At 57.8% G+C, this 13,557-nt stretch overlaps 6 protein-coding genes across 6 annotated transcripts; 2 read left to right on the plus strand and 4 right to left on the minus strand.

Moving 5' to 3' along the window:
• Nucleotides 1-134: 134 nt before the first annotated feature.
• BCV69DRAFT_279933 (Calreticulin-domain-containing protein) lies at nt 135-2,302 on the minus strand. Its single transcript, XM_025491423.1, has 2 exons — nt 2,153-2,302; nt 135-2,018 (listed from the first exon to the last, which is right to left on the minus strand). The coding sequence occupies exons 1-2, from the start codon at nt 2,240-2,242 to the stop codon at nt 375-377; spliced, it is 1,734 nt and encodes a 577-aa protein (XP_025351188.1). The 5' UTR covers nt 2,243-2,302; the 3' UTR covers nt 135-374.
• On the plus strand, nt 2,146-2,617 carry BCV69DRAFT_17657 (hypothetical protein). The gene has a single exon (XM_025489537.1). It carries the CDS (start codon nt 2,329-2,331, stop codon nt 2,584-2,586), a length of 258 nt encoding a protein of 85 aa, XP_025351189.1. The 5' UTR covers nt 2,146-2,328; the 3' UTR covers nt 2,587-2,617.
• BCV69DRAFT_279934 (hypothetical protein) lies at nt 2,420-6,459 on the minus strand. Its single transcript, XM_025491424.1, has one exon. The coding sequence runs from the start codon at nt 6,203-6,205 to the stop codon at nt 2,648-2,650; it is 3,558 nt and encodes a 1,185-aa protein (XP_025351190.1). The 5' UTR covers nt 6,206-6,459; the 3' UTR covers nt 2,420-2,647.
• Nucleotides 6,460-6,569: 110 nt separating this feature from the next.
• Nucleotides 6,570-9,304, minus strand: BCV69DRAFT_309883 (acetyl-CoA synthetase-like protein). The gene is made up of 2 exons (XM_025494750.1): nt 8,218-9,304; nt 6,570-8,128 (listed from the first exon to the last, which is right to left on the minus strand). Exons 1-2 carry the CDS (start codon nt 8,854-8,856, stop codon nt 6,623-6,625), a joined length of 2,145 nt encoding a protein of 714 aa, XP_025351191.1. The 5' UTR covers nt 8,857-9,304; the 3' UTR covers nt 6,570-6,622.
• A 169-nt stretch (nt 9,305-9,473) lies between these two features.
• On the plus strand, nt 9,474-11,827 carry BCV69DRAFT_279936 (ACBP-domain-containing protein). Its single transcript, XM_025491425.1, has 2 exons — nt 9,474-10,074; nt 10,181-11,827. The coding sequence occupies exons 1-2, from the start codon at nt 9,714-9,716 to the stop codon at nt 11,695-11,697; spliced, it is 1,878 nt and encodes a 625-aa protein (XP_025351192.1). The 5' UTR covers nt 9,474-9,713; the 3' UTR covers nt 11,698-11,827.
• Nucleotides 11,828-11,844: 17 nt separating this feature from the next.
• BCV69DRAFT_243847 (alpha-L RNA-binding motif-containing protein) lies at nt 11,845-13,366 on the minus strand (the record flags this gene model as incomplete). The annotated part of the gene is made up of 3 exons (XM_025490084.1): nt 11,845-12,693; nt 12,778-13,236; nt 13,319-13,366. 3 exons carry the CDS (start codon nt 13,364-13,366, stop codon nt 11,845-11,847), a joined length of 1,356 nt encoding a protein of 451 aa, XP_025351193.1.
• Nucleotides 13,367-13,557: the final 191 nt, after the last annotated feature.

Genomic DNA, 13,557 nt, shown 5'->3' on the forward strand with positions numbered 1-13,557 from the left:
CACTGCAAATGATACCAATGATCAGCAAGCTCAAAACGGACCATTGACGTTTCGATGTGGAGAATGGAACGTTGTGATATTTTTTGGTTTGTGTGTATGTGTTTGTCTGAGTCTGATGACGTACAGCACAGCGAGCTTCTTTCTCGACTTGCAGCAGGATGCAAGCCGTTCCTCTCTCTCTCGCTCTGAGGCCCCCCTTCCCCTCTCAAATACATTCGAGCGCAGGGTCCCTCACCGGTCAACCAGCCAGCCGGCTCTTCTTACTCGTCCGCACGGCTCTCACCAATTCCTTTCGCTCCTCCAACAGCGACGACTGAACTCCTCTACACCTCTACACCTAGCATGCTCGGCGATCTCTCCACGCACCCCTCTCTCTAATCCTCGTCATCCTCAGCGCTAACGACGGTCCTCTTGCTAGTGCCATTGCTGCCAGCAGCCGTGACTGAGGTAGACTTTGCCTTTGCCGTCTCCGATGCGGACGTCTTGGAAGTGACGCCCTTTGCCGAAGAGGTGGTAGGTGCATCAATCTTCTTCTTGCCCTTCGCAGCAGCGTCCTTGACCGCCGGGGCAGCCTTGGAGCCAGCTAGACCGGCGAGGACAGCCACGATACCCAGGAGCATGGTGACGAGTGCTCCCAGTCCACCAGCAACCTGGGGGAAGGCCTTGAAAGCCTCAATGGGGTCATCCCTGGCAGCGTCGAGGAACTGCTTGGCCTCCTCTGTGTACTTCTCCACAAAGGACTTGGCGGTGTCCAGGGCTGCCCCCTTTGCCTCCTCGGCGTCCTTTGCCTTCTTCTCATCGTCCGTCTTCTTCTCAATGTTCTGCTCAATGGGCAACTTCTCGTCAAAGGTCTCCTCGGCCAACTTCTTTGCGTCTTCGGCAGAGTAGCCGACGTAGATGTTGTCAAAGAGGATGTCCTCGTCCATGGTCCAGATCTCGAAACCGATACCAGCCATGGGAGTGAAGTTGCTTGGTTGCTCGTCATTGTAGTACTCTGGGTTGGCAATCTTACGTGGGGCCCAGACGCCCTTGTAGTCAGGGTTGGCAACAAGGGGTGCAGTCCACTTTCCGCGGTATTTAGGGTTGGGGATCGTAGGTGGGGTCCAGGGACCACAGCCGGGGGCTTCTTGACACTTGGGGTTGGGCACAAGAGGAGGAGCCCACTCACCATCCTCTTCATCGTCCCACTCCTCGGGCTTCTGGGCCTCTGGGTCGCGAATTCGGAGCGGCTCATCCTCGAGCCACCCGGCGGGCTTAGTAGCGTCAGGGTCGGAGATCTCAGCAGGGGCATCTTCGTCCCAGTCTGCTGGCTTGCTAGCAACGGGACTTGGGATCCGCTCTTCGTCGACCCAGTCAGCGGGCTTGAAGTCCTCTGGGTCATCGATCTCCTTTGGTGGGTTGAAAGGGGGCTGGAAGTGCTCAAAGAGGGTACCCTTCTTCCTCGACTCGTGGTTGATGAAGATCTCGTAGGAGTTGTCGGGTTGCACCACGAGGGTGTAGAGGTTAGTCGTCTTTGCCAGCTTAGGGTAAGGAGTGTCGATCAGGTGCTTCTCCTCGATGGTACCGGTGACGGGGTTCTTGTGACGGACAATGAAGTGGACCTTGTTCGTTTGACCACACTTGTCAGGACCAAACATGATTGTGTAGGGGGTCTGATCCGAGAACTCCTTTGCCTGGATTCCATCGGGCGACTCGCTGAGTAGCTTGAGGTATGCACCACCACAGCTCAGTCCCGTCTGGAATTTGGCCTCATACTGGACCACCAAGGGCTTCTTGCCATCGGTCTTGACCACCTCGGTGAAGGGTGCGGAGATGGCATGTTGGGAAGCCTTGGACTTGACCACCAGTCCCTCATCGCCCAAGAGGCCGGGGAAGACGATTGGCTCCTCTACGGACCACTTGCCCGAGTAGGAGAAGACATCGCCGCCCTTTTGCGTCTTTGTAGCTGCCGAAGGGGTCCAACGCTCTGTCCAGTCCTCTGTGAATTGTTCGAGGAAGGGAGCCTTGATGCTGGTACGCTATGGGTGGCGGTTGGGAGACAAGGCAAAGGGCAAACGGGTGTTGAGTCAGCCTTGTTCATGGGTCAAGCCTGTGGAGCTGACTGCTAGCTGAGTGGTCTGGGAGCCCAGGATGATGGGAATGCGATGCTCACCTTGAATGGCTTTCGCTCCACGTGCTCTGCATTGGAGGCAGTGGCTACGGCTGCCAATGCCAGTGCTGCTACACCAACGTGTGACTTCATGAGGCGAGAGTACGAGGTGTTTGCGTGCGAGTGAGTGAGTATATGCGCAGGAGATGCTATGAGGTGAGAAGGAAGCGTATGTCTCAATGTACAAGATGGTCAGAAGGTGTGAGTACAAGTCTCCTGTTGCCGCGCTGGTGAGCCTGTCTGCCGCCTCTGGCCTTCTTCCTTGGGATTCCTTCCACGTCACGCCTCGCCGCGCCTCGCATCTCCTGCGCCCAACACCCAACTCAATCTCCGAGCCGCTCGGGCCTTCTCCTTCTCCCAGATGTCGGCAGGGCTCCCCCTTCCGTTCCTCTTGTCAGTGTTCGCTCGCTTCCTCGCTCGCAATGCTAGTCTACTAATACAGTCGGATCATTGCACAGATACAACAAAGAACAATGTGGTCCGGTTCGCTCCTCGAATTCAGTCTCTTTCCCCGTCCCATCTCGTAGCGCACTTCCAAACCTCCTTGCACCGTCGATCGAAATCCGCCAAAGCTACATCGAATCTATACTTTCGACGCCCCCGCTCCCGATCCTTTTCGCGTCCTCGCAGGTCCCATCGCCAGCAGAGCTCTGCCCTTGAAGACGTCCGCTCAGAGGCAACGAGCTGCACAGAGGCTGGCTGTGCCCGTGTGACGGTGGCGCGTTGAGGTGGGCCGGAGGATTTGGTGGGAGTCGGAGAGACGATGAGCGAGGAGAGACATACAACGTCTCCGGGCCGTAGGGGACCGACCACGGGCCGACGTTCGTGCTTGTCCTTCCGCACCACCGCGGACTTAGAGGCGGACTTATGCTGTGCTGCATCGCGCAGTAGCACACCACCGTACGTCGTCGTCTCGTCCCCACGGAAGCTCGTTGTATCCATAGTCGTCGTCATACCTGCCCGCGTAGAGTGGCTGTGCTCGCCCGACGTCTCAAATTCCTCTTCCTCCGTTGCATCTCCACTGTGCTCAGCCCCAGCCCACTCAAGTGCACAGTGTCCCCACAGTACCACTCTACTGATACTGCCTTCTCCATCCATCACCACCAGCTCAGAGCGTGCCATCATGTCCACCCTGCCCTCGACGACTTTGCCCTTGCTGAAGACTTTCACTCCGATTTCCTCGAGCGCCCCGATCTCCCTTATCAGCACCAGCACGTCGATGCGCGGCGAGGTAATCTGCTCTGCATAACCTCCGTGCTTGGCTGGAAGATGAGGGATAGGGTTGCGCAGGATGGAGAGGAGACTGGTCACCTCTCGAGGGTCAAAGTGCAGTGCAGGTGGAGGAGGAATCGAGTCCAGACCGGTCATCGTCATCGTCTGGCCACGAACGTTACTGCTCTGTCCTACACTTTCGCAGCTCTCGCCCATGTTCAGAGAGCGATCCAGGCTCTCGGCCGTCAAGGACTGAGCGAGCTTGGAAGGCCCGTGGGACTTGGTAGAGGTCGAGGTGCGCAAGGGCGGTATTGGGACTGGCGGAGGTCGTTGTGGGCGCGACGTGGTCGGCCTCTCTGATGACGAGGTCGACAAGTCCAGGAAGTTCGTGGTAGATGCCGCCGCCGCCATCGTCGAGGGCTTGCTGATGGTCACTTCTCTGTGAGGAGGAACATTTCCGATTGTCGGTGGCTCTGGCACCATGTTGTCAGTCTTCGACGCTGTCTTCGCCACCGACACACTCTTGCGGAGGTCTTTCGTCGAAGGTGCATCGACTCTGGGGTTCTTCTCGGCCGTCTTCCCTTCCGCGGGTGCTTGAATGGGGGAAAGAGGCTGAACTGCCGGCATGAGGTCCCGAGGGGTATGAGGAGGCGGCAAGTCGTCTCTCTCTTCCCTCATCGTTGGGGGCACAAAGTCAGACCGAGAGATCGCCGAGTCGTTGTCATGCCTTGCTTCTGGCCTTTGCCTGTTGCGTTGGTGCGAGACCGAGGCGTCGCCCGATCTGCTAGCATCGACGCTGATCTCTCGAGCAGGGTCTGGTCGCGTCGGATGCATCGTGGGCCTCGACACCTCGCGGTCCCTCTCTTTACGCAATACTCGGCTGCGAGAAGCCGAGGTGGAGGTAGAGGCATCGGCAGATCTCCGAGTGAAGATGCTGAAGCGACACACGCTCTGGTTCACCCTTGACAAGCTCGTCAAAGCAGATGTTGAGGCGCTCATTTGCCGTCGATTGCGAGGAGACGGGTCTGAGGATGAAGGGAGCGGAGCAAGAGGAGCCAACAGAGGCGTACTGCTGATCGGCTTTGGGTCTGATTTCGCTCTCTTGATGGGCGAAACCACACTTCTTGACTGCTCTGCGCTTGCTGGCCCAGATCGATCTGCAGCTGCTTCATCGGCTCGACTGGTTGCGGCAACGCCCGGACGGCTCTGAGCCTCTGCACCACGCGTCGCGGATGTCCTCTGACATTGACAGTGGCAAGCGATTTGAGCTTCTGCTTTACTGGCCATATTGGAGACCTGGTCGGATCTCGCAGATGGTGTAGGCAAAGGAGTAGGCGGCTCAAGCCTCAAACGCTTCCTCCTGACAGGCGTCAGTGGAATCTCTTCCTCCTCTTCGGTCTGACTGGCGTTGCTCGCCCGTCCGTTCTGGCTGCCAGGCGACTCTTGACTACCTGTATGCCCCTGCGTCGGGCCTCTTTTCAGCCCGCGCTTCTTCATGTCGCCTCGTGATGAAGTCGTTTCTCCCTTTGGTGGGTCTTGCATCGCTTCTCGAGCAGAGACGAACCTCACTTTCCCTCTCTTGTCCTTCCCTGCAGGCCAAACGCTGAGCCCATCTTCATCCTCCTCCCTCTCTCTTCTAATCCGCTCTTTCTCCATTTCCAATGCTCGCACTTCACTTTCAGATCGTAGCGCGCGGGAGATAGAGATGTTCTCTTGCGAGCCACCAGAGAAGCCTTCCTCTGCATGGCGAAGAGGTTCTTCGCCTGCTTGGCACTTGAGAGCGAGTCCAATGGAGGTCGAGCCAAGTGAAAATGGACCGGCAAGAAATGCACGTTCTTCTTCATCAAGACGATATCTTCGTGTCTCGTCGGTGTCGTCGACTCTACTAGCAGGAGAGACGACAACGCTGCCGCTCGCAGACTGCACTTTGTGCCCGCCGAGGCCAGACCGCATGATCTTACCGAGGTGGGTATGCGATATGTCCCCAGTCAGCTCCTGTTCTCGCTCAGCGAGTCCAGTCACTAGTGTCTCGGTCCAGGATGTTCCATCGTCCAGCCGGGACGAGTAGTGAACGCCCGACCCGGTCCCACGTCCCAACCCTGGCGAGATGAGGTACGACAAATTGTTGGGCACCTCGATGAGGGGAACGGCTGCCAGCTGATGATTCACCGTACGCGCATTTCGTAAGCGTAACGCCGCTTCACCTGCCGGCGTGAGCTCGAGGGAAGAGCCCGATGAGGTGGAATGGCTCTTCTCGCTGCTATCGGATTGGGGGTGGCCTACTAGAGGGTCTTGCGCAGATCGTGTCCGCCCGCCCTGGAGATATCCATTCCTCTTCTCAGAGATGATCGGTGAGCGAGGTTTGAACCTCGTACCTCCATCGCTGACATACTCAGATTGAGCAGCGGGTACAAGGACCTCCTGTCTCACATTCTCCGAGTGGCCTTCATCGCCCTGCGGCCGTGCCGGTAGCGTGACGGCAGCTGCACTGGTCTTCGGGATTGGTAAGGCTGCCGATGTATGTCTCACGTGTGCGGACGTCCGGCGATGTATGCTACTACTACTGCGAGAGACGCTTGCTCGATCCGCTTCTACCCACTGCTCCTCCTCCCCTCCGCGCCGGAAATGTCTCGAGCGACCACGCTTCCACTTGGCATCCGAGCCGCTGGTCCGCGAGTCAGAACCATTGGTATTGATAGAGCGGTCCCGGAGCAGACGCCTACTCTCTTTGGGAGGGGGCAGAAAGACGAGATAGGATGTAGATGCAGTGGGTCCTTTGAGAGGAGCAGGAGCAGCGGAAATAGCGGCGGATCGATCGACCGCAGAGACGGGAGCAGCTGTCATTGAATCATTGCAAGGGGGAATGATGGGTCAGGGTATAAGTCTGGGCCACTTTTTGGGGTATAGGGCCGTCTGATAGAGTAAGGTGTCGTAACAGTAGGGGAGAAATGATGGTGTGGTATAGCAAAGGCGTGTGAGCGGAAAGGGAGAGTGAGTGAGTGGAAGTTGCCGAGCAATTCGCGTCTCGTCTCGACTTTGGCGACGCCTGGCGGAGTTGGAAACCGGCGGACCGCTTTACGCAAAGTGCCTGACGTGCCTGAGTGCCTGCCATGAACCATTGCCTTGGGTCAAATTGCTCTGTGAATCGGACTGAGCAGGCACAAGCGGCGATGTAGTGACAGGGGCGCCGGGCAACTCTTGCAGTCATGTCTTTTACAGCATCACAATTGACTTAGCAAGGGCTGGCTATATACACTCGAATCACAACTTCGCCTTTGTGCCGCCTGCGCTTGCGAAGTGAGCCTCGATAGAGGCCTGGATCGGCGCAAGGACGTCCTTGTCTTCAATGGTAGGTGGGTATGGCACCTCTTGGTCCTTCTTTCCCTCAGCAGCATTCTCCACCATAGCTCTGATTGTCCTTCTCAACGTTTTCCCACTCCTCGTCTTCGGCAGCTTGCCAGTCGCAATGACAGCGCCAAGCTGAGCAATCGGCCCAACTTCCTGGCGAATATGGTCGTTGATCGACTTCATCATCGTCTTCACATCAGCCTTGTGATCTTGCGCTACCACTACAAGAGCGAAGGGCACCTGACCTTTTGCTGGATCCGGGGCCCCCACGACGCAGCACTCGACAATGTCCGGATGTGCAGTGACAACAGCCTCGATCAGACCGGTGCCTAAGCGATGGGCGGCGACGTTGATCAAGTCGTCACCACGAGCGCAGATAGTCACGTAGCCGTCTGCATCGCGGTAAGCTGAATCTCCCGTGTCGAACCAGCCTCCCTTGCCCGAGAAGCGGTCCCAGTAGCTCTTCTCAAAGCCGGCAGGATTGTGCCACAGACCCAGCAGAGCCGAGGGAGCTAGCGGAGGAGCCAGGACAAGATTGCCCATCTCCCCTGCTTTTGAGATCTCCTTGCCCTCCTCATCGACAATGCGGACGTCCATACCAGGCAGTGGCACTCCTGCCGACCCAGGCTTCGCCACAAGCGGGGCGAAAGCTGGACTAATCTGGAGAGCTGTAATGGGATTGCCGCTCTCGGTAGACCAGTAGTTGTCATTGACGTTGGCTCCAGGTGCACCAAGCTCTCGCAGCAGCTTGCCGTACAATTCCACTATCCCGGGCTCACTCCTCTCGCCAGCCAGGAAGAGTGTGCGCAGACTTTTCAGATTCACCCCTGCAGCTCTCATGAAGGCGGCGTCAGGATCGGCGCCGCGCACTGCTCGAAGGGCAGTCGGTGCGGTAAAGAGGTGAGTGACACCGTGGTTCGACACTGTTCGCCAGAGGATACCGGCGTCGGGCAGGATTGGCTTGCCTTCAAAGATGATGCTGGAGGCGCCAAGCAGCAGTGGGCCAAAGAGAATATAGGAGCAGCCTACGACCCAGCCGAAGCTGGACGTCGTCAGGATCAAATCGTCCTTCTTCATGCCGAAGATGTGCTCGATGTAGTACCGCAGAGACACAGCATGGCCGCCGGCCGATCGAACGACTCCCTTGGGGTTGCCCGTTGAGCCACTGGTATAGAGAAGGTATAGCGGGTCTTCACTAGCGACAGGATGAGAAGCCCAACACGGAGACCTACCGCCCTCTCCCTTTCTTGTCAAGGTCATCTCCTCGTCCCAGTCCCACTCGTTGCGGCTGTTGTCGACAGCAGGAGGCTCGTGGTCTCGGATGCCATGACGACGTTGAAAGAGTACACCTGAGGCTGGAACATGGCGGGAAGCACAGATCCGGAGTGCTTCGTCTACAAGGGGCTTGTAGGGGACAGGCTGTACGGCAGGGGCGGCAGGGTGCAGACCAAGGGAACATTGTCAGCTGTCAATGCAGGGCAGACCAATTGATAACCCCGTACACTCACCCCTTTGGGCTCTAGTCCACAGCTCGAGGTAATGATCATCTTGCACTTGCTATCTTCGATCCTCTTTGCCAGCTCCTTGCTGGCGAAGCCGCCAAATACGACCGAAAAGACGGCCCCGATTCTAGTAATTGCCAGGATGGCCAGTGCGGTCTCGATCGATTCAGACATGTAGACTGTGACGACGTCTCCTTTACCCACACCTTTCGACTTCAGGACCCCGGCGAGGACTTGTACGTTTTCCAACGCATCGCCATAAGTGATAGTGCGCTCCTGCACTGTCTGCCAAGGTAGTGGAGAGATGTGCCGGAAGGCTACCCGCTTAGCAAGAGAAGGGTCAAACGGCAGATGAGGCGTGTGCGGAGAGGGAGTCAGAGGCGGCGAGTGAGGCGTCGGAGGCGGGTAGACATGCCTGTCTAGACAATTGAAGGTGGTACTGATCTGCCCGCCAGGGAACCAGACCCCGTCGCTTTCTCTCCCGTGGCGGGCCGTATCCCTGGTTCGCTGCGAAGGGCCGAAAGCACGATCGGGATGTCGATGCCAGTGGACATCGTTGGCTGCCTTGAGCCAGAAGGACTCAGGATCAGTCAAGGACTGGCTGTGAACGGCCTTCTGTGGATGCGAGGACGGCGTGCTTGTCATGCTGCTGAAGGTGAGGGAGGACGGAGGTCGCACTGGTGGGCAGGAGGGTCAGATGGTCGTCCTGTCTTAAGGCCGTTCGACCCGAGTGCGGGGAAGGTGTGCGGAGTTGAGATTGACCCCGCGTGGAGTGGAGCGCATCCACCAGGCCAAAGGCGACTGAGAGAGGCTGCGCAAGGTACGGATGGGTCTTCGGGCGAGTGCTTGAGACTCTGTGTAGAGGATCTGACAGAGCACACAATGGCCCAACGGCGGCTTTTGGATCACCTCGGAGGAATTTGGACGTCTCACACACGGCGAAGCGCTAGCTCTCACGACTATCGTTGAAGCGCGTGAATATGAGGTACGAACACACTTGCAGTATCTGAATCTGGGATGACTCTGGTGAATGTCATTCCCCTCCATGATCGACCGTGGGTCAAGTCTGGTGCTCCACACCTCTGCAAGCGTCCATCGTCGCGTCGGGCAATGGCGGGTGGTGGTGTTGGACGCTTCCTTGCCGACGGGGCCGGTTGAATTCCCGGAGCGAGTCTCTTTCCGCTGCGTGGCGTGGCGAGGCGAGAGATGAGCGTGATTGGGGCCACAAACAGGCGGGGAAGGCGGGAAGGGCACACATCTCACTTCCGGTCCATGCCAGCCTCCTCGCTCCATTCTCTGTACCTCGGGCCGCCTTACACATTCATCTTCACCTCTGAGCAGGACGACGACGACCAGGGAAGTACCATCGACACAACGGGCAGACACTTTCCTTCTCTGTCACTTCGAACACGCTTCGCTCCTTGAAGCAAGGTACACACTCCGGTCCAGCATCTTCCACGGGACGTGAGACCGCCTCCTTACAGACGGTCCTTTGCGTCATCATGTCAAGTGCAGATGTCATAGACGCCCTTTTTGACCGCACAGTCGATGTAGTCCAATCACTTCCCAAATCTGGCCCCATCCAAACTTCATACGAAGAGAAGCTCGCCCTCTACTCGCTCTACAAGCAGGCAACCGAGGGCGATGTCACCTCCAAGCGGCCCGGAATGCTTGACATGCTGGGCAGGGCCAAGTGGGATGCCTGGAGCAAGAGGGAAGGGATGGACTCCCTCGATGCAAAGCAGCTCTACGTCGAGAGCATGATGAGGACATTACGAAAGTTTGAAGATCGCAGAGAAGCAAGAGAGCTCATACAGGAACTGGAGAATTTCTCCGGAGACGTAGCAGAGAGGGTCATGAGAGGTGAGTCAGAGGCGAAGGCGGCAGTGCTCGCAAGGAGATACTCAGAAACTCGGAACCAATACTCATCATTGCTTCACCTCTTGACCTACCTTTCATTGACCTTCAGGTGCTCTCGCAACTGATGATACTGCCTCGGAAGCCTCGTCAGCTCCTGCGCCTCTGCGGCATCAGAGATTCCCCTCTGACTCAGCAGGTGACTCAGAGACTGAGACCGACGACGAGGCCGCTCACGCCCAAGAGATGGCTGATCGCCTTGGCTCTCTTCGCAATCCCGCCCTAGGCATGAGTGACAGGAGAAGGCCGGTGTCTGCTCGCAGCGTGGGAGGAGTCTCGGCTCAAGCCCAACCACCTTCTGTTGCAGGGCGAGATCGACCCCGTGTCGGCCCCTCGAGAGGAAGCACAGGCGGATCAACACCGACCAGCACGACACCGCAGTGGGACGAGACGACGGCGGCAAGGACGGAGGAAGAGAGCGATGACGGCACATACTCAGCTGGAAGGTCCTCGCATGCTACTTCTTATCTGGCCCGCGAGCGGGAAGAGGAGGAAGCGCGTGCTCGGGCAATGCGAGCCTCGTCTTCTCGACCAGCGGCAGGCAACAGCAGACAAATCTCGCAGCAACGACAGGGTCAGAGTGCCCCTACATCTACTCTGGGTGTTGGATCTCGAAGCGGCTACCATTCGCAGCAGCAGCAGCAAGGTATCCGTCCAAGTGCATCCAATCCCGGCTTCTACAGCTCTACAGGCCCAGGCGGTCGGGTAGTTCCTGCTCCTCCTCGCTCTGACTCCAACATGGGTGGAGGCGCGGGCGCAAGTCTCTACAGTGGCATCGGCCCTTCCTCATCACGTCCGCCAGTAGAGCAGCACCATTACTACCACCGAGCCTCAGACGCGGGAGCAGCAGCGTCGTCTGCAGGAGCCCCATCGAATCGTGGTGGCGGTGGGGCTGGACAGGCAGAGGTTGAGCAGGCGCTCCAGTCCATTCAAGCCTCCCTTGCTGCTCTTCACGAGCGCTTGAATCGAGTCGAGGTGCGAAGTGGTACAACGCGAAGCAATGCGAGTGGAGTCTATGGCAGCGCCTACAGTGCCGTGAAGAATGCGCTGCACGATCTAGGCGTTCTCTTTGGGCTGACCTCGCCAAGTAGCTCTGGAGCAGACGGCGTGCGAGGCAAAGCAGCAGTCCCGTCTTTTGGTTCCAGCTCGCACGACAGGGGTAAAGGTCCTGCAGGAAGCATACCACGTCGCTCTCGTCTCTCCTCTTTCCTCTCCCTCCTCGCTTCCCTCCTCAACCTCTCTCTCCGCCTCGCCCTCGATCTCACAAGTCTCGGAATTCTCATCACCCTCTTCCTCTTCCTCCTGCGCAAAGTCACAGGTAGGGGCGATCCACTCCTCCTTCTCAAGATGGCCAGAACGCTACTGGGACGTGTGAGGGGAGGAGCAACAGGGGCGGGTAGAGTGACGGGGGGAAGGGCATTGGTTGTGGGATTGGGCGCCGCGGCGGGAGGAGCAGTGAGGGATGCGGTGACTTCGGTGTCGAGTGCTGCTGCTTCTGCTGGGGAGGGAGGGGAGGATGAAGTGGCTAGTGGACATGGAGCTGGTGCGATGGGTCGGAGGAATACCTAGTCATTGTATCCTCTCGACTGCTCTCCTTTTCACCCCTCGGCCACAAAGTATCATCTTCCAGCCATCTCTTCTCGAACCTTGGACGCGGGTTTTGCAGTTTGGTGACCATTCACGACAAAGAGTAGTGGGAATTCATATGTGTACATCTCACAGATTCGCCTTCATCGTTCTGCCCACTCGATCTCTCCTCTTCCTCCCACCAACGACTTTAGCGCCGGCAGTGCGCTGACCTTGCTTTTCCCTCTCGCCAATCACCCTCAACCAACCCCTCCTAACCGCCACGAGCCTGTTCCATTCATCCTTTTTCCTGGCAGTCTCAAAGCCATGACGTCCCACTTTTGCCTCGACCTTTGTCCGCCTCATTTCCCCACGGACACGAGGGGCATTCTTGGCATAGTGCTCCCAGGCGAGTGAAAAGAGTTCGGAGTTGGCTGGGTAAGGAGAAGGGATGTCCGAGGTGCTCGTTGGAGGTGAAGTGCGGTCGTTGTCGCCCCGCGAGAAGTTATTTGCGGGTGGGGAGAGGAGGGTAGGGTGGCGGAGGTAGATGAAGGAGCAGGTGGAAAAGGAAACCTCCAGATAAGGGGGGACGAAGAGGTGGGGCGCGGCGAATTGGGGCAACTGGAAGTGGAAGACTCCTGGCGGGAGTGGAGCTGCGCTCTTCTGCTGCTGGAATGTGGAAGTCTTCACCTGTGTGGCCTTGTCTGTCGCAGATGATGCCTCTGAAGTTGCCTTGACGTTCTCACTGCTACTTGCAGGCTCCTGCGTCTCGGTAGTGGGCTCGACGGAAGCCTCTCCCTCACTTGCGCCTTCTGCCACAGCTGCTTCACCCTCTGCCTCCTTCCGCTTGTCACGCCTCTCGCTCTGCTTTGCTCGCCTCTTCTCATTGTGCCTATTGTCAGTTTCACTTTTGCGAGCTCCAGCTTTGAGCATGGGTATTGAAGATGCCTCCACTGAGACGAGATCAGAGGGTTGCAGGAGGTGGTTTGGGTCGGTGAGCTGCCGATGAGAGAAGGCGTGGAGATTTTGGTCAGCTCTGGTGCGGTATAGCTCTGGACTTGCACTTGCCTCTGCGCTACTCACTCTGACACCATTGAGCTTGACTTTACCTTGCACTACGAGTGACCTGGCCTCGTAGATGCTAGTAGCGAAGCAACTCCGGAAGACGGCTGTATCAAGCCTCCTCTCGACCTCGCGCACGAAGAGACTGGCAATGGGCATCTTGCCCTCCTGCTCAGCTGGGTTACCACCTCCCTCCCTGACATTCCTTCTCACACCCTGGAACATGCCGCCGACTCGCGGTGTCTTGGATCCAGAGGCGGCTGGGTTCTGATATGAGGGTAGGTCTGTGGGTAGGAACCACCGCTTGAATCGTCTCTCGGGGATGTGGTCACCATGGTAGCCTCGAAGGAGTCGCTTGGACCGCCAACGCTGCTGGTACATGGTCATCGCCGTCGTTGACCCGACGAACGATGTCTGCCCTGCCAGTGTGGGGTTTTGCGACCGAGCGATGAGGTTGTACAGATTCGCTGCACTCCAGGACTGCAGGCGTGAGGTGTTGGAAGTCGAGGTCAGTCACATCTCATTGCAGCGATGAGCATTGCTGCACTCTTTCTGTACTTACCATCCTGGGCAGTGCTGCCTCTGGACTGAAGACGTTTGACTTTCTCATGGCTGTGTGGTGGGTAGGCAGAGGTGGCCTGAGGGTGACTATTGTCTTGTCACTGCGACGAGCTGTCTGAGTATATGCTACGCCTCTGCGCCTATTGGTGAGGATCTTCTGATTCAGCCGACGGCGTGCGCCTGGAAAAAGGCCATCGGAGTGCGTCGAGTGCGTCCTTGGCCTTTGCTCCCTCGACATCC

This window comes from Pseudomicrostroma glucosiphilum (genome assembly GCF_003144135.1).
Source record: "Pseudomicrostroma glucosiphilum strain MCA 4718 unplaced genomic scaffold BCV69scaffold_1, whole genome shotgun sequence".
Lineage (NCBI taxonomy): Eukaryota > Fungi > Basidiomycota > Exobasidiomycetes > Microstromatales > Microstromataceae > Microstroma > Microstroma glucosiphilum.